The sequence below is a fragment of the Crocodylus siamensis genome, chromosome 6 (assembly GCF_052110815.1).
Source record: "Crocodylus siamensis isolate JL-2025a chromosome 6, ASM5211081v1, whole genome shotgun sequence".
Taxonomy (NCBI): Eukaryota; Metazoa; Chordata; order Crocodylia; family Crocodylidae; genus Crocodylus; species Crocodylus siamensis.
This window is the reverse complement of record NC_143400.1, coordinates 6317591-6344104: the sequence shown is the minus strand read 5'-3', so window position 1 is coordinate 6344104 and position 26514 is coordinate 6317591. Positions and strand designations below refer to the sequence as shown.

The 26514-nt window shown below is 66.6% G+C and overlaps 2 protein-coding genes across 10 annotated transcripts; one reads left to right on the top strand and one right to left on the bottom strand.

The window, feature by feature from the left end:
* Positions 1 to 350: 350 nt before the first annotated feature.
* Positions 351 to 15718, top strand: BAZ2A (bromodomain adjacent to zinc finger domain 2A). Of its 7 annotated transcripts, none has more exons than XM_090052805.1 (29): positions 351 to 497; positions 2900 to 3037; positions 3346 to 3915; positions 4106 to 4291; positions 4867 to 5067; positions 5385 to 5570; positions 5679 to 5739; positions 5827 to 5935; positions 6186 to 6287; positions 6513 to 6723; positions 6917 to 6978; positions 7244 to 7309; positions 7387 to 7578; positions 7661 to 7915; positions 8328 to 8542; positions 8787 to 8861; positions 8969 to 9134; positions 9372 to 9431; positions 9519 to 9663; positions 9778 to 10268; positions 10396 to 10624; positions 11092 to 11247; positions 11348 to 11490; positions 11747 to 12030; positions 12259 to 12391; positions 12483 to 12629; positions 12744 to 12973; positions 13167 to 13310; positions 13476 to 15718. In XM_090052805.1, exons 2-29 carry the CDS (start codon positions 2902 to 2904, stop codon positions 13645 to 13647), a joined length of 5127 nt encoding a protein of 1708 aa, XP_089908931.1. In that variant the 5' UTR covers positions 351 to 497; positions 2900 to 2901; the 3' UTR covers positions 13648 to 15718. The 7 variants fall into 7 exon arrangements, with proteins under 7 accessions (XP_089908931.1, XP_089908930.1, XP_089908928.1 ...); XM_090052804.1 differs by having other exon boundaries at positions 5676 to 5739; XM_090052802.1 differs by having other exon boundaries at positions 5385 to 5606.
* A 506-nt stretch (positions 15719 to 16224) lies between these two features.
* Positions 16225 to 25905, bottom strand: RBMS2 (RNA binding motif single stranded interacting protein 2). Of its 3 annotated transcripts, none has more exons than XM_090052823.1 (14): positions 25813 to 25905; positions 22872 to 23032; positions 22101 to 22159; positions 21774 to 21865; positions 21459 to 21616; positions 21168 to 21247; positions 20859 to 20968; positions 20698 to 20744; positions 20475 to 20568; positions 20337 to 20387; positions 20139 to 20249; positions 19975 to 20055; positions 19667 to 19753; positions 16225 to 19560 (listed from the first exon to the last, which is right to left on the bottom strand). In XM_090052823.1, exons 1-13 carry the CDS (start codon positions 25873 to 25875, stop codon positions 19673 to 19675), a joined length of 1188 nt encoding a protein of 395 aa, XP_089908949.1. In that variant the 5' UTR covers positions 25876 to 25905; the 3' UTR covers positions 16225 to 19560; positions 19667 to 19672. The 3 variants fall into 3 exon arrangements, with proteins under 3 accessions (XP_089908949.1, XP_089908950.1, XP_089908948.1); XM_090052824.1 differs by having other exon boundaries at positions 22872 to 23029; positions 25813 to 25900; XM_090052822.1 differs by having other exon boundaries at positions 20337 to 20568.
* Positions 25906 to 26514: the final 609 nt, after the last annotated feature.

The window sequence follows — 26514 nt, the reverse complement described above, 5'->3', positions numbered from 1 at the left end:
CTGGAGGCAAGTGAGCCCCCCCAGTTCCCTAGCGGGGGGGGGGGCCTGTGTCTGGCTCTGGGGCGGGACCCCCCCTCCTGCCATGATTGGGGGTGGCAGCAGCTTGGGCCTAGCAGGAGGGGCGTCCTGCAGGCCACAGTGCCCTGGGGGACACACAACCCCCCCCAGCCCTAGGGACCCTGTGTTTCAAGCCCCCCCCCTTGCAGGGCTTTGGGGAGTGGGGGACACTCCCTGCCTGGGGGGGTGGGCTGCGGACTCCTCTCTTCTCCCCAGCTCGGCCCTGCCTCAGTTTCCCCACCCCCCGATGACGCAGGCGGGGGGAGGGGGGCGGGTCTTTCCCCTCCCCCCCGGAAAAAAAAAGCCCGGCTGCAAATGGCTCCTGCACCTTTAAGCGCTGGCGCGGCCGCGGCCTCCCGCGTGGGGCTGGGCCGGGCGGACACGGCCCCACCGCCCGCAGCGGCTCCGGCTCCGGCACCTGCGCCCGGCGGGGCGGCCCGGTAAGAGCAAGGCCCCCCCCCCGGGCCCCGCGTCCCCCCGGGTACGTGCACCCCCGATCCCCGCTGCAACCCCCCCAATCCGCCCTCCCCGTGCGGCTGGGGGCGGGGGGACAAACTTCCCGCCCCCCCACGCGGGTTTCCCGGGGCTTTGTGCGGCCCGGGCCCCTCCCCTGCGCGGGGGGGTCCCCGCTGACGTCATCGCGCGGGGAAGGGGATTCCCCCCACCCGAGGCGTGGGAAGGAGGCGCGGGTGGGTCATCGTTTAAGGAGTGGGGGGGGACACCTGGGCTTTCTCGGGTACTGGGGTTGCCCTGGCACCGCCTGGCAACTGGCCGCCGCACGGAGGTGCCTGGGGAGGGGGAGGCTGGGGGGCACAGATGAGGGGGATGTTGCAGGCATAGGTCAGTGCCCCCCCATAACCTCCCCCGGGTCTTGGGCTGGCCCCAGCCTGGGGGGCCTAGGGCAGCCCTGATCGGGCTGGGGGGGAACGCACCCCATTCCCCCCACAGCCGGGGGAAGTGACCCGCCCTCGCCCTGCCCCAGGCCTGGGGGCCCCGGGGGGGGTTGGATCGGTGTCCCCCGTGGGGCCCGAGATAGGTGGGCCCCCGCCCGGCCTGGGCAGGGGGCACCGGGGTGTCAGGACTTCTGGGTCCTTTCCTGCCCAGGGGAAGCTGGGGGGGGGGTGTTCCTGCCCCCTGCCTCAGTTTCCCCGGCGGGATACTCGGCTGTGGGTGACCCCCCCCCCCCCCGCCGCTTGTGGGGGCGGAGGGGTAGCTGGGGCAGACGATGGGGGAGCCTAGCCCCGCCCCCTCCACGACACGGCGGCCCCGCCCCCGGGGTGAGGCCCCACCCTTTCCGGGCCCGCCCTTCCCCGCCAGGCCCCGCCCCTTCCTGTCCTGGCCGGCGCCGCCAGGCCCCGCCCCCGGCGGTGCTGCCCGGCGGCGCTAGGACCCGGCGGCCGCTCCCCGCCCGGCGCGGCCCAGGCCCGGGCCCAGCCGCAGCTCCGGGCCGGACCCGCCGGGCCACGCAGGTGGGCGGGGGGGGTCTCCATGGCAACCGCCCTCCGGGGAGGGGGTGGGGGGAAGGGACCTGGGGAGGGCGCGCGTGGCTGGGGGCGGGTGACGTAGTGGGGGGGATCCCCTTGCGCGTCCCCGAGGGGAGGAGGGAGCCCCCACCCCCCCTCGCGGCTCCCCCGCCGGTGTCTGCGCCAGGCCCGGCCCCGCCGCCGCTTCCGGTTTGTGCCCCCCCCCCCCCGCACTCCCCTGCCCCTGGCGCTGGCCCTTTAAATCCAGCCCGGACCCCTCCCCCCCTTGTGGTTCTGAGCCCCGCCGGAGCCGGTGCTGTGCGCCCGTGGTGGTGTCCCCCCGGCCGTGACCTTGGTGCGGGGCTGGGGGGCTCCCCTGAGCTGACCCTGACCCCTGCCCACCCGCCGGCTCCAGGCCTCCCCCGTCCAGGCACCGTGTCGCAAGCGGCCCCGCTCCTGCCCCACTTCCCCTTTCCTGACCCCCCCCCGGCCGGGCGCTGGGGGCCACGGGCAGCACCAGGGCCAGGCCGCCCACGCCGGCAATTAGCGCTGGGAGAGGCCTGGCCTGGTTTGGCCTCATTAGCCGTCGCCCGCTGTCGCCCTGCCTGCGGAGCCTGCCCAGCCTCCCATGCCTGGAGCTTCCCTTCCCCTCTGACACCCTCCCGGCAGCCTGGCACCGACCCCCGGGCGCAGACACCTGCCCCGCTCTGGTCCCCGCGGGGTCCGACCTGCCAGGCCCGGGGGTCCGAGGCTGCACTGGGAGCATGGTCGGCACTGTTTCGACACTCGGCGGCTGCGTTGTGACCCGGGAAGCGCCCACCCCGAGGAGGTGGTGGGACTGACGGAGGGGCAGTCTGGCTATCTGGGCTCTGTCGTGGTGACCTTGACCGGGGCGCTGCCCACCTGGTGACCCGCCAGGCCACTGCAATGCCCGAGGGCTTGGACACTGGGTCGCTGCAGGGTGCTCCCTGCCCTCGGCGCCCCAGGACGAAGACCCTGGGGTGGGACGAGGAGCTGCTGGGAACAGGAAACGCCACGTTTCCCAGCGCCAGGGTCCCCTGGGCTGGGAGCCGGGTCTCGGCAGGGTGTGCGTTTGGGAAACCAGCACCGTCCTTCCAGCCGCTTCCCATTAAAACCACCCGTGATCGCCTGCGTGGAGCTCTGCCGGGGCGGGGGACGCTGCCTTGTCCTGCCCCGCCACGCTCAGGCCCTTGCGGTGCACCCTCCAGCTCCATCCATCGCCCCCCCTTCCCCCCCGCCCTGCAGCAATGTCCAGGGTGGAGGAGGGTCCAGTGACCCGCCCTGGGGCAAGGGGGGTGTTAAGGACCCAGGAAGGTCTCCGCAGCACGTTTAACCCTCCATGTCTCTGCCCTCCTCAGCAATGGAAACGAACAACCATTTTGGCTTCGCCGGCCTGCCCTCCGCCCCCACCGCCTCAGGACTGAAACCCACGCCCGCCTCAGGGGACAGCCTCTACGCCAATGGCGCGCCCACCGCCTTCCCACAGCCAGGGAAAGGTGAGCCTGGGCCTGAGGGGGGACCCATGTCCCAAGTGCCTCCAGCCCGCTCCCTTGGGCTGGGGCAGCTCAGGTTCCCCTGCCCGGCACGACAGCAGCTTAGGGCCTGCGTGGAAAGCAGCCCAAGTGTCCCGGGGGTTGTCCGTCTCGCACATGGACATAGCCTAGTCTGGCCAGGCACAGACGTCTTCAGGGCTGGGGTCTGAGGAGCCAGAAGCCGGTCTCCAACCTGCCCCCAGGCTGGGCAGGAGGTGCCGCAGGCTCCTTCCTGGACATGGCTGATCCCTCCTCTCTCTCCCCCCTGGCAGGTCTGAACGGGGACATGAATGTCAATGGCTTATCTACTGTATCGCACACTAGTACTTCAGGGACCTTCAACTCGGCCACCCATTCCCCGGCCGCCCCCCCTCTGCACCCCTGTGACTATCTCTGGAACTACTCTCAGTACCCGGCATCTGGCGCCGGCGGCCTCAAGGACAGCCCCGGCCTTGGGCAGTACCCGCTCAACGGGCTGCTGAGTGGCGGGCGGCCCCCATCACCCGGGCACAGCCCGGCCCTGCGGGGAGGAGCTGAGTTCTGGGGCAACGGGACACCCGGCTCCATGGGGCTGAACTTTGACTCTCAAGAGCTGTACGACTCCTTCCCTGACCAGAGCTTCGAGCTCCTGCCCAACGGCCCAGGCAGCTTCTACACGGCCTCCCAGCCCTCCCCCATGCTGGGCACCAGTGGCCAGGCCTTCTCACCACCCCGCTGCCCGCAGGATGATCCCGAAGCTGGCGCAGAGGGGGCACCTGCGGGGGGCAAGGACACACCACCTGCTGTCTCAGAGAATGGGGCCGGCTTGGTGGGGAGCCTGGAGCTGGAGGACACACAGGCAGGTGAGCAGGGTGCCCTGCGAGGCCTGGGGTGTCAGGGCTAAATGCCCCCCCTGCAGCCTGGGACAGCAGGCCTGGCACTTCGGGAGCGGGGATGGGAATTAGGGGCTGCTGGGATAGATCTGGGGGGCGCGTGGGTTTCCCTGCCTCACACCTCATCCTCCTGGGGGGGTCTTGTCTGCTTGGTCTCCAGACCTGAAGATGTGTGGCTACAACGGCTCAGCTCCGTCCATGGAGCCGCTCAGCCGGGACGCCTCTGTCCTGGCACCTGATGCAGCCGGGGGCTGCCTGGGGGGCGCCTCCCCCATGGGAGCCCCCCTGGAGGGTGCCCACATGCTAAGTGAGGAGCCCCTGGAGCCCTTCGAGTCTCTGGCCAGAGGTAGGTGGCCCTGGGGGCATGACCCCTGGGAGGGGGTCCGGCTAGGGGGGCTCCTAGCAGAGGGTGCTGTGGCTGTGGCATTGGCCTGGCACTACAGGGCTGAGACCCAGGCTGGGGTCCCAGGCACTGGGGCAGGGCCTGGGGATACCCCCAGCTCCCCTCACCTGGGCAGGAATGAGTGGGGTGCTCCCTGGCTGCCTCTCTTATACCCCTGTGCTGTGGAAGACCCTCCCCCTGGGAGGTGGGGCACAAAGCCCTCCCCCAAAGGGGTGGAGTTGCAACTGAGCTGCCTTATTTAAAGGGCCGGTTCCCCTCCCCAGCCTATTCTCTGATCCCTCTTCCAGGGGAGGCGATTAGGCAGGTGATTACTCAGACCCATTAGCATATCGTTAGCATCTCAGCCATTTTGGGATTCCCCAGAGGAAGTGCAGCCGTTAACCCCTGCAGCCCCAACCGCATTCAAGGCAGCATGGGGAGCTTGGGTCTTCCCTCCCTCCGCTCTTTGCCAGCTCCTGGGCTTGGTGTGCACCCCATAGCAGGAGCTTGACGTTGTGGTTCTGGCTCCCATCCTGCAGACCCAGGCACGGGCGACCTGTACGAGATGGACTCCTCGCAGCTGGTGAGCGACAAGTCCCCGCTGGAAGAGCCACCTGACATCTCAGCCCTGACGCCTGCTGGCTCCTTTGCGCTGCTGGCAGACGACAGCCAGGCCTCGTCCTCCTCGCTGTTTGCCAGCCCCCGCTCCCCGCCTGTCCTGGGGGAGTCTGTCCTGCAAGGTGAGGCCCCAAGGCCAGAACCCTCCCCCCCACCCCCAAACACATGTGCACACATGTCCGATGCACAGGCAGCACCACTCAGTGGCTGGAGCAGCAGTGGAGGGCTGCAGAGGGGGCTCTGCTCCCAGACCCTGCCTAAAGGGCATCCGCGCACATAGCACGTTCCTCCTCCCTCGCTGCACCTCCCTGTACAGAAGGGTTTGGGAGGGGGGCAGAGTCCTGAGAGGCTCCTAGTGCCTGCCCTCCCCATGCTTTGCACTCTGGGGTGCAGCTGGATGCCACCCCCTTGCCCACCCACTTGTCTACCCCGTCCCCAGACAGCAGCTTGGACTTGAACCATGGCAGCGACCCTGGCCCAGAGGAGCCAGAGCCCCTGGAGCTCGACCCCCCACTGGCACCTGAGTCCCCAGCTCGGTCCCCCTCCCCCGAGGAGGAGGAAGAGGGGGATGAAGAAGCAGGTGATGAGGGCTGCCCAGAGGTGTCTGCTGCCCCTGAAGTAGATGGTGAGGAGGCTGCACCGCTCAGCACATCAGTCAGCGGTAAGCACCGGGGCCTCCAACACACCCTACCCCCCCGGACCATGTTAACTAGCACGTGTCCTCTCCCAGCAGCCGAGACCCCACGCCGCCGCATTGCAACGGAGGAGGAGGTGCGCTTCCCCCTGCAGCATGGGTAGGTGCTGCTCCTGGGCAGGGGCCAGGGGGAGCACAGGGGAGAGGGGAGCTGGCACATGCCGAACCAACGGGTTGTGATGTGCAGGTGGCGCCGGGAGGTGCGCATCAAGAAGGGCAACCACCGCTGGCAGGGAGAGACCTGGTACTACGGACCCTGTGGCAAGCGCATGAAGCAATTCCCTGAGGTCATCAAGGTAAGGCCGGGCTGGGGGCCTTGGGGGTCTTTCCCTGGCACTAGCACTTTGGACGGTTTCCAGAAGCCGGTGGTTGTGAATGCCACGTGCTCAGGATGGACAGCACTGGGTCCCACCCCCATGGCCCAGCCCCATGGTTCTGTGCTCTCCTGCCAGGCATCACTTCTTCCATCGGCCCCTGTCAGGTTGTGATGGGGGGAGCTCTCCCCAACCTGCAGCCCTGACCGCCTCCCCCCACTGTTGCCCCCAGTACCTGAGCCGCAATGCGGCACTAGCTGTACGGCGCGAGCATTTCAGCTTCAGCCCTCGCATGCCTGTTGGAGACTTCTATGAGGAGCGTGACATGCCTGAGGTGAGGGCTGAGGGATTTGCAGGGGAGGGGGTTGATCGTGGCATGGGGGTTACAGCTAGTTCTGGGGAGGTGGTTGGGGGGGGGGCTGCAGCCCTGGGGGTACTTGGAGGAGGGGGGTGGGAGACAAGTCAGGACCTGTGGGGGTCTGGGCAGGGGACTTTGTAGTGGTGGCAGGGCAAGAATAGCCCCCCAGCCAGGCTGACTCTGGCTCCCCGGTCCCACCAGGGCCTGCAGTGGGTGCGGCTGACCCCGGACGAGATCCCTGCCCGCATCCAGGCCATCACAGGCAAGCGTGGGCGCCCCCGCAATGCTGAGAAGGCCCAACCCAAGGACCCTCCGGCCGCCAAGCGAGGCAGGGGCCGCCCCCCCAAGGTCCGCATGCTTGACCTGCTCAGCAAGACGGATGCCCGACTACTCCGCCGGCTGGAAGCCCAAGGTACCCTCCTGTTCCCTCTCCTCTTCCCCATGCCAGAGCCAGCCTCCACCTGCTCAAGTGGCCCTGTGAGGTGGCAGGGCCTCTGCTGAGGAGCCATGGGTCTATCCCGCCACCAGGCCCAAGAGAGGGCTGCCCCCACCTATGCCCCAAGCTATGAGCGGATTTGATCCTTTCCTCCCTCCCCATTTGCCAGAGGTACTCAGTGATGAGGACAAGCTGAAGATGAGCAAGATCAAGAAAAAGATGAGGCGGAAGGTGGGTGTGGCGGCTGGGGGCTGGAGACAGCCTCAGACACTCGCCCCCAGCTTTCCCCCCCATTGCTTCCTGTGTTATGGGGCCCTGGTGTTGTCCCTGTGGTTACCGCGGAGTCCAGGTTGGGATCTGGGGGTGTTGCAGACCCTGGGGCTCTGGACCTGGCAGTGCTCACTGCCAGCTGTAGTTGGTGTGGGGGGACTCTGTGGTGCTACCCCCAGGGCTCGGTAAGGGGGGCTGACACCTGAGCCCCACTCATCCCCTCCAGGCGAAGAACAAGCAGAAGCAGGAGGCCAAAGCACCCAAAGCCAAGGAGGCCAAGAGGAAGGGCAAGGTGGGTGTGAGGATTGTGGTTGGGGCAACAGGGGTAGTCTCTGTGGCTCTGACCGTTGCTCTGTCCATGTGCCACAGGCTAAGGAGAAGCGGGGCAAGGCGGAGAAGGCCAAGGAGAAGCCGCGGGCCAAGGACAAGAAGGGCAAGGGGGGGCGCAAAGCTGACAAGATGCTGCTGGCCCAGCGGCGGGCAGAGGAGCGGCGCCGCCACCAGAGCATCCTGGAGGAGATGAAGAAGCCCACGGAGGATATGTGCCTGGGGGATCATCAGGTTGGCCACACACTGAGGAGGGGTGGAAGGACTGTGAGGGGGGGAGCTCCTGGCTCTGACGCCCTCCTTGTCCCCCCCACAGCCCCTGCCCACCTTCTCCCGCATCCCCGGCCTGGTGCTGCCCAGCACTGCCTTCTCAGCCTGCTTGGCCACCGTGGAGTTCCTGCACAGCTATGGCAAAGTGCTCGGCTTCGACGTGCCCCGCGATGTGCCCAGCCTGGGAACCCTGCAGGATGGGCTGCTGGGGCTGGGCCAGGGGCCTGGCCAGCTCCAGGACCTGCTGGTGCGGCTGCTGCAGGCCGCGCTCTACGATCCCGGCCTGCCTACCTACTGCCAGGTACAGGGAGGGGATGGGGACAACACAGCTGTGGAGGAATTCCCACAGAGGGGGAGTGTTCTGGGTGCAGCTGAGATGGGGACCCCCAAGGGTGGGGCACTTGAGAGCAACAGGAGAGGAAAAGGGGTCTTAGCAGTGGTGGGGATTGACTGTCCCCTTGTGGGGGCACAGGTGCTCCTGTGCCTGAACAAGTGTTCATATGGAATAGGTGTGTGTCTGTGTGCATGCAGATGCAGACGTCTTAAGTTCGCGTGTGTGGGTGTGCCTGTACGCATGCCTGTGTGTGAATGCAGGTCTGTGTGCCCATGTACCTGCATGCACATGTGTGTACTGGTGCAGGTGTCTGTGCATGCATGTCTGCCCATGTGTGTATGTGCAGGCCCACGTGTCTAACACCTCCCTCCACCTGCAGTCTCTGAAGATCCTGGGGGAGAAGGTGTCTGAGATCAGCCTGACACGGGACACAGTCTCTGAGATCCTGCGATGCTTCCTGGCAGCGCATGGGGCGGGGGCGGAGCTGTACGTGGGACTGCACACACAGCCCTTCCAGGCACTGCCTCCTGAGCACAAGGCGGCTGTCCTGGCCTTCCTCATCAATGAGCTCAACAGCAGCGCCCTCATCATCAAGTAAGGAGGGACAGGGCAGCAAGCCACCCGGAAGGTTTAGGGGTGGAGCCTGTTGTGAAACTACACATCCCAGCATGCATTGCTGCAGCCTGGAGCCAAGGGCAGGGCTGTGGCAGTGCGTAGCCTGCTGGGATCTGTAGTCACCCTGGAGTGCCATTGCATGGGAAGGAGGGGGAGCCTGATGGGTGGACCAAGGGGGGCTGGTCTGCTGCATCCTAACCTCCCCCACCCCTTTCCTCCACAGCGAGATCGACAAAACGCTGGAGAGCATGTCCAACTATCGCAAGAACAAGTGGATCATCGAGGGCAAGCTGCGCAGGTCGGGACCCATGGGCTGGGAGCTGGGGGGAAGGGGGACTATCTGTTACAGCTCACCTTGGAGGGGGTCAAGGAGGTGGCATGGGGGCTCAGGCTGGTGTCTTGCAGGCTGAAGCTGTCCCTGGCCAGGAAGACTGGGCATGCTGAGGGTGAGCTGCCAAATCCAGACGAGGGGCGGCGCCGGCGCAGCTCCCGCCTCACAGAGGAGAACAGTGGCCTGGAGCCGGAGGAGGAGGATGAGACCCGGGGCCACAAGTCCCGCAAGGAGGAGGAGGTGACGCAGCCGGGGTGGGCACTGGGGTCAGGGGGAAGTGCAGGGAGCTCCCATGAGCACCAGAGCCAGGACTCCTGGGTTCTGTTCTCAGCTGCCGCCTCACTTCTCCCTTCCCCATGCCTCAGTTTCCCCATCTGGGCAGCAGGGACGAAGGCAGTGCCCAGGGGTGCCAGCAGCAAAGCCAAGGGGCTCCCAGTCCCCTGCAGCCTCTGACCTGTTCCCTTCTTCCCCTCCCAGGCTGAGGCGTCCGCATCCAGCATCCCCGAGCTGGAGCGGCAGATCGAGAAGCTCACCAAGGTGAGGCTGTGCTGGGGGTGGTGGGAGGGGGGCGCGGGTGGCTGGGCCCTCCACCCCCTTGCTCACAGCCCCCCTCCCACCCGGCAGAGGCAGCTGTTCTTCCGGAAGAAACTGCTGCAGGCATCGCAGACACTACGTGCAGCCTCGCTGGGCCAGGACCGGTACCAGCGCCAGTACTGGGTGCTGCCCCACCTGGGCGGCATCTTCGTGGAGGGCACTGCGGGTGCTGCAGGTCAACAGGGTTGGGTCCACCTGGGGGGGTGTGCCAGGGTTTCGGTCTCATTGGGAATGGGATTCTCTGCTGGGGTGCGTGGGGCCCCCCTTCACCCTTCCCTTCGCCCTCCAGCTGTGGAAGATGCTCCAAAGCCAGAGCTGCCACCAGACGAGGCACCCCCACCCCCCGCGGCGAAGCCGGAGCCCGCAGAGACGCCAGTCAGTGGCCGACCCAGCTGTGCAGCGGTGCGGGCACGGGGCCGGCCCCGCAAGAGTCGGGAGGAGCTGGTGGGGCCCCCCCCTGAGCCCCCCCCCAACGGGCTGCTGGAGGAGCCAGGGCCGGGGCTAGGGCTGGGCCAGCATGACCTCACACAGTCGGCCTTCCTGTCCTGGCTGAGCCAGACACAGGCCGCCCTCCTGCACAGTGCTGTGCTCACCCCTGAGAGCAGCCCCGGGGCAGGGGATGCGGGCCCCCCCCCTGCCCCATCCCCCGGGCCTGAGGACAGCACTGCTGACCAACCAGGGGGGCCTTGGTTCAACCTGCTGCCCCGCACGCCCTGCGCCGACACCACAGGCCCCATCACTACCTCCCCTCTGGACCAGCCCACAGCCCCAGGCAGGCAGGTATGTGCCAGCAGGGCAGGGGACCAGGTAGGAGGTGGCAGGGACTTGGGGAGCTCCCAGCCTGCCCCACCCCCACCTGTGATGGGCTCTGACTTGATCTCTTTCTTCTCCCAACCCGCCCCACCAGCCCAGCGGCCTCCCTGGCCACGACAGCCCCACATCGCCCCCTCCTGCACCCGCCCCCACCAGCCCCCGGCCCCATGGCACCTGTCCCCGGGGCCGTGGCGGCCTGGAGAAGACCCCAGAGGCACTGGGGCCCGGGCAACCCAAGCGCCGTGGCCGCCCCCCCACCAAGTTCTTCAAGCAGATCGAGCAGAAGTACTTGACCCAGCTGACAGCACAGCCCGTACCCCCAGGTACAGACCCCTGCCCTCAAAGTCCATGCCTGTGTCCATAGGTACCGACCCCCAACTTCCCCCTAACCCGTCCCATACTGGAGACCACCCAGCCCCCTACCCCCAGAGCCTGAGTGCCAGCTAAGGACCCCAAACACCCCTTCCAAGCTGGGGAGTTCCCGGCCCCTTCCCCCACAGCCCATGAACCCCCCCATCCTCCTCACCATGCACACTGGGGACCCCCCCAGGCCTCCTCCCCACAGCCCCCACCACCAGGCGTGACTTGTCACACGCCTACAGCATGCTTCACCCATCTGGCAGATGAGTCTAGTTTGGGGGTGCAAGCTCCCCCCCTCCTCCCCACCCCCCTGCCTGAACTCGTGGGTTCTTAGAGGGCAGCGAAGTATCCCCCTCTCCCTAGTGGCAGGCACCAGGAGGCAGTGCTGTGCGTAGGCACTGAGTTGTTACCCCCCCACCCGCCCCCACAGAGATGCAGAGCGGCTGGTGGTGGCTGCGGGAGCCCGAGGAGCTGGAGGCAGTGGCACGGGCCCTGCACCCCCGCGGCATCCGCGAGAAGGCGCTGCACAAGCACTTGGCCAAGCACAAGGACTTCCTGCGTGAGGTCTGCCAGCGCCTTCCCACTGGTGAGGATCCCTGGCCCCAGGGAGGGGATGGGCAGGTGACAGGGGCCCACTCCCCTTGCTGACTTCCCTCCCCTCCCCCCCATGCCTCTCCACCGCCCAGACCCCATCTTCCAGGCAGGCACAAGCCCTGCAGCCCCGGCAGGCTGGTCAGCAATGGAGCGGGCCTTTGAGGCAGACCTGGATGTGCTGCGGGGGGTGGAGGAGCTGGAACAGCGGGTGCTACAGGCTGACCTGCAGATCCGGGTAGGTGCCGCAGCAGTGGGGTGGGGGGAGTGTTCCCTGGAGCCAGGGGAGAGGTTTCCCCAGGGGAAACTGGGGCGGGGGAGGCTCCAGAACCAGGGAAGGTTTCCAGGCACCAGCAGCAGGCCCCCTCCCCACCCCATCAGGCGGGGGGGGGGTCTCTGCATCACCCTAGAGCTGGGTGCAACCCAGAGCTGGCTTGTGGGGGCTCTGAAGCCTGCGGTGGCAGCCCCTCAGCTAAGACCCTGCCCCCCCCCAGGGCTGGATGTGCCCGAGCCCGGACTCCGTGCGGGGCGACCTGCAGTACTGCGAGCACAAGGCAGAGGCGCTGGAGGAGCTGGGGGGCCGGGGCCGGCGGGAGGGACCGGTGCCGCGGCGCGAGGCCTCCAACCCACTGGATCTGGCTGTGCTGCGCCTCGGTGCCCTAGAGCAGAACGTGGAGCGGCGCTACCTGAAGGAGCCTCTCTGGGCCCCCCACGACGTGGTGCTGGAGAAGGCGCTGCTCAGCGGGCCCTCGGGCTCTGACCTGGGCAGCACGGAGATGTGAGTGCCCCCCCCCACGCCCATAGCCAGACTCCTGGGTTCTTCTCCCCTTGCTGCGAAGGGGAGGGGTGTCCACTGGGGTCTCTCTCCCCATCGTGTGCTTCAGTTTCTCCCTCTGCACGAACTGGGCAGCAGCTGCCTTCTGCAAGGGGTTGGGGATGGGTTCACGAGTGTGAGAGCAGCCCCCTGCCCCCCAACGCCTCTGAGTCCTACAACCCCTCCCCGCAGCGCGTACGAGATCACGCCTCGCATGCGGACGTGGCGCCAAACACTGGAGCGGTGTCGGAGCGCGGCCCAAGTTTCGCTCTGCATCTGCCAGCTGGAGAAGTCCATTGCCTGGGAGAAGTCCGTCAACAAAGTGGTGAGTGGGGGGGGGAGCTGGGGGGAGGCACCAGGGTCCAGGGAAGCTCCAAGATCCAAACTGCTGAGCTGGCCTGGCCACCGCCCCACAGACCTGCCTCGTTTGCCGGCGAGGGGATGATGACGAGCACCTGCTGCTGTGTGATGGCTGCGACCGCGGCTGCCACCTCTACTGCCACCGGCCCAAGATGGCAGCTGTGCCCGAGGGCGACTGGTTCTGCTCCATCTGCTTGGCCCAGGTATGGCCCCATCCCTCCCCAGTGCCCACTCCGGCCCCCCTCTGGTTTCCCCAGCCCCTGTGGATTGGGGCGAAAGGAGCGTGGGGCCATGACACTGTCCCACTGCACCTGCAGGCCTCGGGCGAATACCCACCGGATCCCAGCTCCCCACGGTGGGGGAAGAAGCGGAAACGGGGGCGACTCTTTGGGGGGGGCTTCACAGAAGAGGATGAGAGCCCTCGGCGCCGGGCAGGGCCGTGCCGCGACCCCCCGGCTGTGCCCCGCTACTCTGGAGAGGGGCTGTCACCTGCCAAGCGGAGGAGAGTGTCTCCACGGGGCCAGAGCAGCGACCTGACCTTCTGCGAGTGAGTGCGGGGAGCTGCAGGCGGGATCCCCTGGGTGGGGGGAACCTACCCCCGATGCAGGGAGGGGACAACATGGGTGGGAGCGAGGAACCTTCTCTGGACTGGTGCCCCTGTCCATAGGTAATATCTCGGGTCTCTGACCCTGCCCCCTTGAGCCTTGGCCCTGCCTCTGAGCCTTGGCCTTGCCCCCTAGGATCATCCTGATGGAGATGGAGGCCCACGAGGATGCCTGGCCCTTCCTGGAGCCCGTCAACCCCCGCCTGGTGCCCGGCTACCGCAAGATCATCAAGAACCCCATGGACTTTGCCACCATGCGCACGCGGCTGCTTCGAGGCGGGTGAGCTCAGGGGGCAAAGCATCTGCCCACGGGCCAGGAGCAGTGGTGCAGAACTGGGCTGCCCAGGGCTGAGGTCCCAGGGGCAAGGGGGCACCAGGGAGGAAGGGATGGGGTTAGGGGCTCGGAGGCAGCTCCCTCCAACCACCCCCCTCCCACCCCTCCCAGGTACATGAGCTCAGAGGAGTTCTTGGCCGACGCGCTGCTGGTGTTCGACAACTGCCAGACTTTCAACGAGGACGAGTCGGAGGTGGGCCGCGCCGGGCGCACCATGCGCCGCTTCTTCGAGAGCCGCTGGGAGGAGTTTTATCAGGGAAAGCAGCCGGCTCCTGCCCTGTGAGGCTCCGCCGGGCCAGGGCTTTTGGGGGAACGCCCCTTGGTCCAGCCACCCCTCCCCCCCCCCCCCAAAGGACTGAGCCTCCCAGCCTGCCGAACATGGGGGGCGTGCAGGCTGGCCCCCCCCACAAGCTCTTGGACTGCACAAGCCAAAAAGGAGCCCCCCAGAGGGGGTGGGTGGGGGGAGCGGCTCGTTCCTTTGATTTCCTAATTAAATTAACCCACAAGGCCCTCCCACCCAGTGTGGAAGCCCCCCCCCCCCGGGTTCCCCCCCCCGTACCGATAGCAATAGTAATAGTGAATGTGAGAGCAACACTCGTGTGTCACGCACGCACGTCACCGGCCAGTAACACGCGCGGCTGCACCCCGGGGCCCCGCTGCCGCGCCCCGACGTGCTGCTTCCACTCCCGCGCGCCGGCCCTTTAAATACGCCCCTTCCCTTAGTCCAGGAGAAACCCCCCCCAGGATCGGGCCCTAACTTTGTAGACACTTTAGCGGGGAGGGGTGTCTCCCCCATTTGTGTGTCCCTGCCCTGACCACCCCCCAGCTCTGCTCCAGGAAGGCCCTGCTCCTGCCTGCTGCCCCGTGTGGGGGGGCATCTGTTATGCCCCCACTTCAGGGACCAAGTCTGGGCTGGCGGGGGGGGAGGGTCAGATCTGTTTGGGTCCCCCCCTTCCCGCCCCCGAGCCTCAGGAAGACCCCCCCACCCCACCCCCTTTTTCTTAGCCCCCCCACCAAGACCCCAGCCCTTCAGGGACGTGGCTGGGGGCTGCAGGCACTGGAACGGGGGGCTTTGCACTCCATGGGGTCGGGGCCCCCCCACCTGGGTGCTGGGGTGGGGGCGTGACCCCCTGCCCCCTTTCTAGCCACCTGCTGGGGGCAGTTCCAGGACCAGTTCCCCCCTCCCTAGGACCCCCAGGTCTGTTGCTGGCTCCCTGGAGCCAGAGCTGCTGTCTTGACTCTTCCTGTCTCTACTGAACAGACGCCGGCGCCAGTCCCAGCCCCCTCTGCCCCCCACCCCGCGAGTTATCTCGTCCCCGCACCTGCCCCCTGCCCTTGGGTGGGGACAGGCCCCCCCAGTCCAGGAGGGGCAGCACAGAGCATCCCTTCCCGGGGGGGTGCTCCCCCCACACCCGCTCAGGTCCAGCCCAGCTCCTCAAACCATGGTATTACGGGTACTTGCTTGGGGCAGGATCTGGGGGGTGCCGGGGGGAGGGGGGGCTCGGCCCCCTGCTGCCCCCCTACGAGCACTGAAAGCAACTCACCTACCTGGGGCAGGAGCGGGGGGTCCCCGGGTCTTGCTCTCTTTCCCCCTCTTCCGCCCCCCTCTTGTCCCTCGTCCCCCCTTCCCCCCCCCCGTCCTTCAATCGTAGCCTTTTTTCTATGGACTGACCTCAGTGGGGTCCGGGCGCTGCCCCCCCCCTCGGGACTGACTTTATATTATGCAGAAATATTTATATTTTGGGGCAGGCCCAGCCGGGGCCTTCATTCGTTCTTCGTCCCCCTCGTTCTGGTCCCAGGTCTCGGGGGGGGGGGGGACGGGGGGGGTTGCGTGTTTCCCCGCCTCCCCCTTTGTTGTTGTGTTCTGAGTTGGATTCATTGCCCCCTACTTCTTCTCTTGTTAGACATTTGGCTTATTAATTACCCTCCCCTCGTTAGCCAGACCCCCCCAGCATCCTGCAAGACCGTGGGCATCAGTCTCCTGTTGGTGGGGGGGGCTCATTCTTTTTGAGGGGGGTTCTTCATGCCCCCCCATCTGTCTGCACCGAGCCAGCCGGGTTCACCCCCTCCCTGTGCCTGGAGGGACCGGCTCAGCCCCCATCCCCCCTCCTCCCCCCCACCTGGTGTTTTCGTGACTTTTGATAATGTACATAAGGTTTTGTGACGGAAGCTGATTTCTTTCTATATTTTTTAGGACCAATCTCGTTTTTAATAAGGTTTAAAGGAGAGAAAAGACCAGCCCCCGGCCCCCCAGATCCTGCCCCCCCCCCAGCCCCGTTCGTCGCCACGTGCTGTTCCCACAAGCTGTAGAAAGTGCTTGTTGAGTTACCGAATAAAACACCCCGTTTGGTAGAGACCCTGGCTCTGTGCATCTGTGGGGGGGCTATGGCAGGGGGCTTGCAGCACATCTCTGCCCCCCTCACCTCGGTCCAGGGTTTGAGGGGCAGCAGGCAGGAGGCCTGCAGGGGCTATCTGCCCTAGCTCTGGGGCCCATTGCCCCATTCCCCCCAGCTGTGGGGGGGCAGCATCCCCACGGCCAGAGATGAGCACGGCACCGTAGTGCACGCATACGCAGACTAATGCTATGGCTGCAGCCACACAGGTGCACCAATGCCACAGCCACACGTGCATCGCCACAGCCACACGTGTGCCAATGCCACTGCTGCAGCCACAAGCGTGTGCCAACGCCACAGCCATACAGGTGTGTTCACACCACAGTCGTGGCAACGTGCACCAGCTCCATGGCCCCACGTGGGCTGACACCCTGGCCACATGCACGTGCATCACGGCTGCAGGCATGTGTGCGCTCACACCGGGGTCGCAGCCACACGCGGGCGCCAATACCACAATTGTGACCACCCACGTTTTAAAATTTTATTTAAAAACAAACCAACAAAAAAGACTTCAAAAGGAGCTGGGGAGCCAGGGGCTGGGAGCAAGGCCCGGGGGGCCGAGGGGGCGGGGAGGGTTGCAGGCGGCAGATACAAAACTAGAAACCTCTGGAGATTTAAAAAAAAAAAAATAAAGCAACTTAAAAAATTAACTGTACAAAATGCTGGGGGGGGTGGGGAGCTGGGGGGCAGCGGGGGGGGGAACTGCTCTGGCCCCTTTGCACTGAGAGGGAGCAAGGCAGGGGGGGTTCTGCAATGCCCCCCCAGTCCCATGGACAGGCTTGGGTTGCCCAGGTCCCTCCTGGGGGCTGCTGCGGGGGGGCACATGCTCCCCCCATTGCACCCAGTTGACCTTTGACCTGTGACAGTCCTAGCCTTAGCAGCAACACAGTGGCCAAAGCCCCAGGGGGGGCAGAGGGGGCAATGCCACCCCCCAGCAGGCTGTTTGGGAGGCAGGGGGGTGAGGTAGCTGTGGCGGGGGGGGGCTGGGGGGCCTACCCCACCCCCCACTCACCTCCATGGAGCCCATGCTGGGCAGATACCCCAGGATAGAAGGGCTTGGTGGGGTATGAGCCTTCATATCCCCCACCACAACTCAGCCCCAGGTTGGTGGGGGGGGGGCCCAAAATCTTTGGTTCAACAGAAATAACCATGCCCCCCCACCCAGAGCCCTGGAGAAGCTGCTTCCCCCCACCAGGGCAACCCCAACAGTGGGGGGGGCTTGAGAAAGCAGCGGGGGGGCAGTTACCATCGGGACGGGCACAACGGAGCCCCCCCCATGTGTTATAAATAGACAAAGTGCTGAGGCAGTGGGTGGGGGGAGGTGGGGGCCCCCCAGCATGTGCGCCCCCCCTGCAGGCTCTATTGGGCTCCCACAACCCTGCCAGCCCCCCCGACCCTGCCAGCCCCCCCAGCCCATTGACCTATCAAAGCAAAAAGACTGATCACATCCGCAGCCCCCCCTCCACAGCTGCCTCCCCCCAACAGAAGAGACCCTACCAAAATAATGACGTGATGGAGCCCCCCCGCCAAAGCAGAGACCTCTGCCCCAGGTGCTCCCCCCACCCCGCACCGGTGCTGAGCCCAGACCCAGCTTAAGGCACCGCAGCTTTGGGAGGGGATGGGGGGTCAACCCCCCCCATCCGATCCCAGGACAGGGCAGCCAAGGGGTTAACAGACTTGGGGGCGGGCACCAGGATCAGTGCCCTTTGGGCACAGGGCAACCTCCCCACCCACTGCTACCAGCTTGAGGGGGGGAACCCTTAGGTCCCCAGAGCCTGGCCTCAGATGGGGGGAGCAGGGACCCCCCCCACAACCGGGCTCTGATTGTCAGCTCATTCAATGGGGAAGCCTGTCTCCCCACCCCCCCCAACCACAGCATTGTGGGGGGGCTTGAAAATTTCAGGGGTGGAAGCATCCATGTCTCCCTGCCTTGCCCCCCTCCAAAAAAATTGCTGCCAAGCTGGGGGGGCAAATGCGATGGGGGGGGAATTAGCACCATGTGGCTCTGGGAGGCGCAGGGGCTGGAGGAGGGGGGGGGTGAACAGGTTATTGGGGGGGCACGTTCCCAATTATTGCACTTGTCCTGCCTCCCTCACTGGAGGGTTGTGGTGGGGGTGGCATGCCCCCCCTTGCAGCTGGGACGGATTTGGGGACCCCCCGAGATCCCCCCAAGGTGCTTGGGGCCCCCCCCCCATACAGCAACCCTCCAGTCCCCCCCCTCCATGTCCAAGGGCATCTGGCGGGGATGGGAGGGGCTCCAATGGCCCCCCCCCGCTGTCTCTGGTGGGAGGGGCTCAGTCCTAGCCAGGTGGGTGCACAGTGGGGGGGGCACAAGGCACTGTGTGTGTCCAGGGGCCGCCGGAGACGGAAGCACGAGACGAAGATTTCGGGGAGGTCCAGAGTCCGGGGGGGGCCGGAACAAGGTGCTGGCGGGGGGGGGGCAGGTCCAGGATCCCCCCAGAGTCCTCCAGAGCAGCGGAGCCTTGGAAGCACGTGGCATTGAGCGGTGGCAGGGGGGCGAGGGGGGAGATAGACCCCCCAGCAGTTGCCAGGCAACAGTCCAAACCAGGCTGGAGGTGGGGTGATGCTGGAATCCCAATGCAGCCCCCCCCCTTCAACCAGAGCTATGGGGGGGGTCCATCCTGCCTCCCCCTTGCGGCCCCTGGCGGTGGCTTCTGCTGTTTCTTGACATTTTTCTCTTTTTTTGTGGCTTTTTGGGGGTTTTCCCCCTTTTCTAAAAAAAAAAAAAAAAAAAAAGGCAAAAAAAAAAAGCCCCCAGAGCAGCAAGGGTGGGGTGGGGGGGAGTCTAAGCTGCCCCTCCGCTCACATGAGGCTGAGAGAGACCCCCTGACCCCGGCAGGGTCATAGCGGGGGCGGGTGGGGGTGCAGAGCTGGGGGCACAGCCTGTTGCGGGGGGGCACTGGCGGTGGGGGCCAGTGGGGTAAGGACCCCCCTGGCCGTGCCCCCCAGTTGCATATTTTTTTTCTTCTTGACAAAGAAAAGAACGAGAAAATCAGCTGGAAAACGATGGGAAGCTGAGGCGGGGGCAAGTCGGGGTGGGAGGCACGGCTGGGGGGGGGGCATGGCTGGCAGGGGGGAATTCATTGCTAAGGCCCCAGGAATGACCCCCCCAGACCAGCCTGATCTGAAACGAAACCAAGGAAGATCAACCCCAGCCCGTGGCCGTGGGGCCGCGTCCATGTCTAGGCGACTGTCTCCGTGGCCATGGGGCTGTGTCCACGTCTGAGCGACTGTCTCCGTGGCCGTGGGGCTGCATCCATGTCTGGGCGACTGTCTCCGTGGCCGTGGGGCCATGGCCGTGGCCGTGGGGCTGTGTCCACGTCTAAGCGACTGTCTCCATGGCCGTGGGGCCGCGTCCGTGGCTGTGGGGCTGCGTCCATGTCTGGGCAACTGTCTCCATGTCCGTGGGGCCAGGGGGGCTGTATCCATTTCCACGGAGCTGTGACTGTGTCCATGAGGCCATGTCCGTGGCTGTGGGGCTGCATCCATGTCTGGGAAGCTGTATCCGTGTCCGTGGGGCCGTGGCCGCTGTCGCCTTTGGTTCCGTGGCACGTGGCGTTTGCCTCAGTTTCTTTTATGCGTTTGGGGGTGGGGGGGAGGGCAGGGAAGAAAGCGCTGTCCTCTCCCCGGGGCCCTCGGCAGAGAAAGAACCGAACAGAAAGAGATCAGCAGCTGCGGGAGGGGCCGGGCCGGGCCGGGCTGCACTGGGCCGTACTGGGCTGCACTGGGGTTGCTTCAGCTCCACAGTCCTGGCACAGTCCAGGTCCACAGGGCCAGGGAGGCTGCAGGACACAGGGGGCTTGAGTTGGTGGGGGGGTAAGAGGGACCCCCCCAGCCCCCGCCCCTGCCCCAGGACTGGATCCACCCCCCCCAGGATTGGGCCCTTACCCAGCGCTACTTGCTGTAGGGGTAGGAGTAGGCTGCATGCTCCGCCGGCGACTCCACCGGCACCTGGCTCTGCTGCCCGCTGGGCTCCTGCAGGGCAACACAGTGAGGCAGGGGTCTGGCACCTAGCGCGGGGCCCCAGGACTGGGGACACCATCCTGTGACCCCCACAGAGGGGGCTCAGCTCCTCCCCCCCCACAGACCCACAACAGAGCCCAAGCAATGCAGATGGTCCCTGCAGACCAGTGCAGCAAGAGAAGTGACCCCCCAGATGCCACCACCACCCCAAATGCCCCTCCAGCCCCACTGACCTCCACCGCAATGCTGGAGGAAGGCACAGGCGTGTACTGAGGGATGTAGGCCCCTTGCAGCGTGGCTCCTGCTGGCATGTACTGCGGGGGGAAGGAGGCATCAGGGGGGGCAAGGACCCCAATCCCAACACCGGGGGGGACCAAGGGGCCGCACCGCGCCTTACCGTGCCAGCACCACCCAGTGAGAGGTGCCCCAGCTGCTGTGTGAGTGGGGCCATGATGGAGGCGGGCTGAAGTGAGATGGCGTGGTCCAGCGCCGGCGTCAGCATGGCACCCTATGGGGGGGGGGGCAGATTTTGGAGAGGGGGCCCCCGCTGTGGGGAGGGCTGGGGGGAGCTGGGGGGGGCAACGGGGGGTCTCACCGTGGGCTGCATGAGGTACGACTGGTGATGCATCCAGGACGGGCTGTGAACCTGCGGCACAGCAGAGGGGTCAGGAGTTAGGGGTCCAGTGCCTGCCCCTCCACCTACTGACCCCCCCGCAGTGCCCAGGACTGGTACCTGGTAGGATGAGACGGGCGAGGGCAGGTAGGGGCCGAGCGCGGTCTGGGCGACCATCCGGTTGGGCGCGAGGCCGTAGTGGGTCGTGTAGAACCTGCGAGGAGCAGGGGGGGTCAATCACACAGGGCTGCGGGGTTGGGGGGGAGCAGGTAATGCCCCCAGCCCAGGGCAGCCACAGGGTCAGGCACCACGGGGTGAACCCCGCGTGGGAAGGAGGGCTCACCCATTCTGCAGAGCCGTCGTGGGGTCGTAGGTCAAGGTCACGCCGCCCTGGGGGGAGGGAAATAGGTCAGGATTGCCCTGGGCACACTGCCCCCTCCCCTGCAGGGGTCAGGGGGTTAAGGTCCCCCCAGGGCTGGAGGGGGTGGGATCCCGGGCGCTCACCGTGTCGCTGTCCCGCGGCCAGGCCCGTCCGTTCTGCACGAACTTGCCCTGGTTCTGCCGCTTCTTCTGGCCCCCGTCAGCGAACTTGCAGAGCAGTGGGTCGGGGGGGACTGTGTGGGGAGGGGCTGCGTCCTCACTCATGCTCCCCCAGCCCCATCGGTGCCCCTCACTCCCGACCCATAGCCCCCCCAACCCTGCCAGTGCCCCCCACTCCCAACCTGCAGCCCCCCCGCCCCACTGGTGCCCCTCACTACTGAGCCCCACCAATGCCCCTCACTCTTGCCCCCCCCAGCCCCGCCGTGCTCTCACCTGGGACCCCTGGGGGCGTCTTGATGTACTTCCCATTGAAGTGAGTGATGATGGCCTCACACTTCTCCGTGGACTCCATCCTAGGGCAAAAGTGCAGGGGAGATAAAGTGAGGGGGGTTTTGCGGGGCGGGGGGGGGCACAGGCCAGGCGAGCTTCCTTCTGAGTGCTGGGGGGGTCCCCTATGTCCCCAGATGCTCCCAGCTCCCTGGGTCTGGGGGGACCTCCACCATGCACGGCAGGCTCCGTGCAAACCCCTTTGCCCCATGCACAAGCGCCTCCCCCGGCGCTGACCTGGCGAAGCCGACGCCGCGGCTGGCCCCGCCGCTGTCACGCAAGATGCGGGTGGACACGACCTGCCCGAAGGGCTTGAGCAGCGTCTCCAGCTCCTGTTCGTCCATGCTCAGCGGCAGGTTGGAGATGTACAGGTTCGTGGGGTCCTGCTCCTGTTGCTATGGAAACAAGCAGTGCGGGGTGGGGGGCCAGGGACCACTCCCCCTAACACCTCCCAGCCCTACACACCCCTCCAGGCCTGAGGGAGAGGTCTGGGGGCCGGCTCTGCCCCCCTTCCTCCCCAGTCAGCGGTGACGGGGGTCCGGGGTCTCCTACCTTCGCCATCTGGGCCTGGACTCCGCTGGCCTTGAGCGCTGTCACCGCCTTTTGCGCCGCTGTGGGGCTGTCAAAGTCCACGAAGCCGTAGCCTGGGAGGGTAGGGTAGGGGGGTTAATTGCCCCAAGAGGCAGGTTGGGGGGCACATGGATGCGGGGGTTGGCTGGAGCGGGGGGGCAGTGATGCAGCCACCTCTGGGGTGCAACGTGGTAAATGGGCCAGGGTCGGGCACCAGGACAGAGGCAGTCCCTCCCCACTACTAGGCCAGGCACCGCCCGCCCCCCCCACCATGATCCCCCCATGAGGCCCCCTGCCTCCCCCACTGACCTTTGCACTTGTTGGTGGTCTTGTCCAGGATGGCCTTGGTGGAGACGATCTTGCCGTACCTGGGTGGGCACAGAGGGGAGTCGGGGGGGGCAGAGGGGGCCCTCTAGTCCTCTCTAGGGTGAGGCTTGGCCCTCATCCCCTCCCCCAGCCCTGCCAGTGCCCCGCAGTCCTGACCTGCAGCCCCTGCCCGAGAGAGGCAGCGCCCCCTACGGGCAGGCTGATGTGGGCCCTGGGCGGGGTGTCTAGGGCCCCTGGCAGCTCCTGGAAGCTAAGCAGGGCAGGGCTCATTTGGTGTGTGGATGGGAAACCGAGCACCTCCATTCATGCATGGGGTGCCCCATCCTGCCCCATCCTGCCCCATCCAGGTGCCCCTGTCCTGCCTGGGCGAGTGGAGGCGGTTCCAGCCCCTCCCCTGCTCCAGGCCGGGCAGGATTTCCTGGCGGGCGGCGCCGGCCCAGCAGCGCGGGGGAGGAAGCGCCAAGGCCTGGGGACCTGCCAAGCCTGGGCCCCTCCTTGCCCCACAGGTCGTGGATCCCCCCCTCCCTGCTCCAGCCAGAGCCCTCCCGCCACCCCAGGCTGCTGTAATTGAGGGGGAAACTGAGGCAGGGAGCAGGGCAGCATGGAGGCCCCTCTCTTTCCACCCCCTGGCTGAAGCTTGCAGAGCCCAGCAGGTGTCACAAGTGGTGTTGGGACTCAGCCTTGGGCAGTCGCGGAGGCAGAAGAGGGGACTGGGGCCCCCGCCCCATGCCCACCCGCTGAGGCCCAGCTTACGGCTGGCACAGCTTGACCAGGTCCTGGTCGGTGGTGGCCGGGTGCAGGCCCCGGATGTACAGGTTGGTCTTGCTCAGCTGGTCTCCGCCACCGCCCCCACCGCTGTTGCTGCCGCCAGGGCTGGGGGGCGCCATCTGCTGGGCCACGGACACATAGGGCTGCTGGGAGACACGAGGGGCAGGGCCGTGAGAAGGGGCGGGGTCTTTGTGAAGGGGGCGGGGCTCAGGGCAGTTGGTGGAAGCAGTGGGATCCAGGGTGCAAGGAGGTTCCTCCCTCCCCTGCCCAGGCCCTGATCCCCATGGGGGCAGGGGGAACATGGGGACAGGGGGTGAGACATGCCCCCACCCCCAAAGCCCCCCCAACTCCAGGGATGGCCTCACCCACCTGCCCCCTCAACCCTGCCATGCAGCAGAAATCCCAGCCCTCCCACCATCCCGACAGCCAGCTTCAGCCAATGGGAGCCCGGCATGCAAAGGAGCTGCCCCCAGCCACAGGACCATTGGCTGACTCACTGGTAACATCACAGTGTGCTGGCCAATGAGTCAAGCGAGCCAGGAAACCCAACTTCCTGCAGGGTTTCCCTCCCCCCCACTTGGGTCTTGAACCCTGGATCCCCCTCTGGTGCCCCCCACTCCTGACCCGCAGCCCCCCGACTCCTCAGGCCTCGGGACTCCTGGGGGCGTTGACTCTGAAACCTACTGACCGCCCCACACGTACCCAGGGAAACTCTTGCCTGCCCCCTTTGGCCAAGACTTCCAGCCACGGTGGGGACAGCATGGGAGGGGTCTCCCAGGCCCCGTTCCCCCCCAGAAGAACAGTCCAGCCCTCCCACCCCACAACAGGGACCCCCCCACCCCCCCTCTGAGATTTAGGGTTTTGGGGAGAGCAGGCTGGAGACACAGAAACTATCATTATGGAGACTGGTCAAAATGTGAATCATGCCCCCCTGGAACCGCCCCCCCCCACCCCATGCCTGCCTGGGGGTCTTGGGACCTGGGGGGGGGACTGGGGCTGGGGCCGGGGGCATCAGGGCCAGGCCCTGCTCCCTCCTTTCCTGTGGAGCCTCCAGAGGAAGTGGCCGTGACGCCACGGCTCCGGCCCCGCGTGCCTGGGCACTGACGCCATGGGGCGGGGCCCAGGGTGGGGGGCCCTGCCGGCCCCCAGAGCCACGGGTCAGTCAGGGCCTGGACATACAGTGCTTGGCAGTGCCACGACCACCCGATCCCCTCAGTTCTCTGCGCTGGGACACCTGCAGGATCCCCCTCCAGCCCCCGCAAGTTCAGGCTGGGGGAAACTGAGGCAGCCACAGGGCAGTGACTCAGTCCAGACCCAGGATAGGAGCCGGGTGTCCTGGAGCCTGGCCCAGCCTGGTCCTGTTTGCAGGCCCCCCTCTTCCTGGGCATGGATCTGGCACCCTGGGGGCACATACAGTGCCCGGTGCCACAGGCTGGGCCCAGAGGGGGCTGCCAGGGGGCACCATGGTGGTGGGGGTGCATGGGGGGGCAGAGAGAGCCCTGAAATGCAGCCATGGCTCCACCCCCCATGTGGGAGCCATCCATTACAGCTCTGGGGGCGGGGCTTCAGGGGTGGGCGGAGCTCATGGGGCAGAGGGGCTGTGCGCCCCGCGGGAGCCCACGTGGGAACACGCCTGTCACATGCACACATGGGGGCTGGGCTGGGCATGCGATGGTCATGGGCACCCACGTCTCACCAGGAGCACGGATGGTCCTTGCAGGCGTGTGCAACACGTGTGTGCACACACGGGCACACAGACCCCTCCACACTTACCCTCACACACCCAACACTCCCCCAGCCGACATGTTGGGACACACGGGCCTCACCCCGCCATCGCCCACACCTGCGAGTACACGCCACTGCCGCACGCACGCACGTATGGGTGTGCAAAGCAACACGAGTGTGGGGTGCCAGCAGCACCAGGAGCATGAGCGTTCAGCCAGCACCACAGGCACAAGCAGGCCCCAGAAATGCCGTCACTCGTGAGCAGGCGCACTCACACTTGTACATGGGCACACATGCGTGTGCACCAGCACAGACACATGCCAGGACCCCCATGCAGTCAAGCCCAGCCCCGCGGCGCCACGGCGCCCAGCCAAGCTCCTCCTTTCGCTCACTGCATTTCTACGTTACAGACATGCACACGTGTGTGTATGTGTATGTGTACACGCATGTGCACGCGTGCCCCTCTCTGGGCCGGGCCCCGCAGACTAGGCCCCCGGGCAGGAGCTGGGCCTCAGCCTCTCCCCCTCAGTGGTGAATGTCCTGGGGGGGCCAGAGGGGCACGGCCATGAGGGACCCATCTGCACCTCTCAGCAGAAGGGGAAACTGAGTCACGGTGCAGAGCATGCAAACCCCCCCCCCCCAAGGTCACACACAGAGCCAGAAATGGACTCAGGCATCTGGTGTGTGCGTCCCCCCCAGACACTGCTGCCCCCCCCTGAGCTGGGAACAGACCCAGGCATCCAGGCCCCCCATCACCCCCGCAGCCCCCCTGGAGTCAGGGTTGGAACCCAGGCATCCCAACATCTCCCCCCACCCCCACCCGAACCCCAAATACCCTCCCCAAAGTAGCCAGCCCCCCCCCAGCTCCCACCCAGCTGTGTCGGGTTGCTCCCGGCCCCCCCCAACCCCTTTTTAGGGTCACGCAGCCCCCGCTTGGCCCCGCCAAGGCCTCCCATTGACCTGCACCCCCCCAGCCCAGGTGCCTGAAGCTGCATCGACCTTTGCCCTTGGCTTCGGGGGGCGCTGAGGGCCCCGGGCAGGCGGCGCAGCCCCACCAGGCCCAGCCACAAAGGCCGAGCAGGCCTGGGGGAGCCAGACCGGGCCTGGGCTGGGGGGCGGCCTGGGCAAGGGCAGGCCTGGCCCCCCCCAGGCCTCCCGCCTAGGCCCAGGGGGTGGCAGGGCAGGCACGGCGGGCACCCACCTTCTTGCTGCTCTTGTAGCTGAAGGTGGGGAGCCCTGCGCGGGGCTGCACCGACAGCAGCATTTTCCTCCCAATGTTACGGCGGCGCGGGGGGGCCTGGGGGGGCTGCTGACGTCACTCCAAGGGAAGGGAGCCTGGAATCCGGGCTGGGATGGCACCACGGCCGGGTCCTAGCGCCTGGAGCCGAGTGGGGGGGGGCCATGCCACTGCACCCTGCAAAGGGGGGGGGGGTCAGGTGATTTAGGAGTGGGGGGAGCCAACGTGCCAGCTGGGTGGCGGGGCAGCCGCCTATGCAGTGCCCCCTTGATTTTCAAGTTGGCACAGGGTGGGGAGAGGGGGGAACATGGTGGGGGAGAGATGGGGAAAGACGCATCTAGGTGCCCCTCCACCGCTTAGTCTCCCATCCAATGTCAGACCCCAGGGGAGTCTGCTGAGCTTTGGAGATGTGCTGTGGCCCCTGGAACAGCAGGGGGCGACCCCCAGTGGCACCCCAGGGAGGGGCAGCGGGGGCAAGGACTTTACCCCTCTGGGGGGCACTGGCTCCCACTAGGCCTCAGGCCTGGGGGCAGCATCTCCCTGGGGGCAGTAAACCCCCTACCCCCTGCAGACAGGGCAGTGGGGGACAGTAAGCAGGACCCCTCCCCCTTTAGGGGGGGTAAAATGCAGGGGGCTGCTGCCCAGAGCATGCCCCGCCCCCCGCCA

What these genes read in the sequence shown, in the direction of transcription:
- BAZ2A (XM_090052799.1), top strand. Translation starts at nt 2,902, where the DNA reads ATGGAAACGAACAACCATTTTGGCTTCGCCGGCCTGCCCTCCGCCCCC. An exon ending in GCTGGAGGACACACAGGCAG is followed by an intron (nt 3,916 to 4,105) that starts GTGAGCAGGGTG and finishes CTTGGTCTCCAG; the next exon opens with ACCTGAAGATGTGTGGCTAC. An exon ending in AGAAGTCCGTCAACAAAGTG is followed by an intron (nt 12,392 to 12,482) that starts GTGAGTGGGGGG and finishes ACCGCCCCACAG; the next exon opens with ACCTGCCTCGTTTGCCGGCG.
- RBMS2 (XM_090052822.1), bottom strand. Translation starts at nt 25,875, where the DNA reads ATGCTGCTGTCGGTGCAGCCCCGCGCAGGGCTCCCCACCTTCAGCTAC. An exon ending in GACCACCAACAAGTGCAAAG is followed by an intron (nt 21,866 to 22,100) that starts GTCAGTGGGGGA and finishes CTACCCTCCCAG; the next exon opens with GCTACGGCTTCGTGGACTTT. An exon ending in ACGACGGCTCTGCAGAATGG is followed by an intron (nt 20,569 to 20,697) that starts GTGAGCCCTCCT and finishes TGCTCCTCGCAG; the next exon opens with GTTCTACACGACCCACTACG.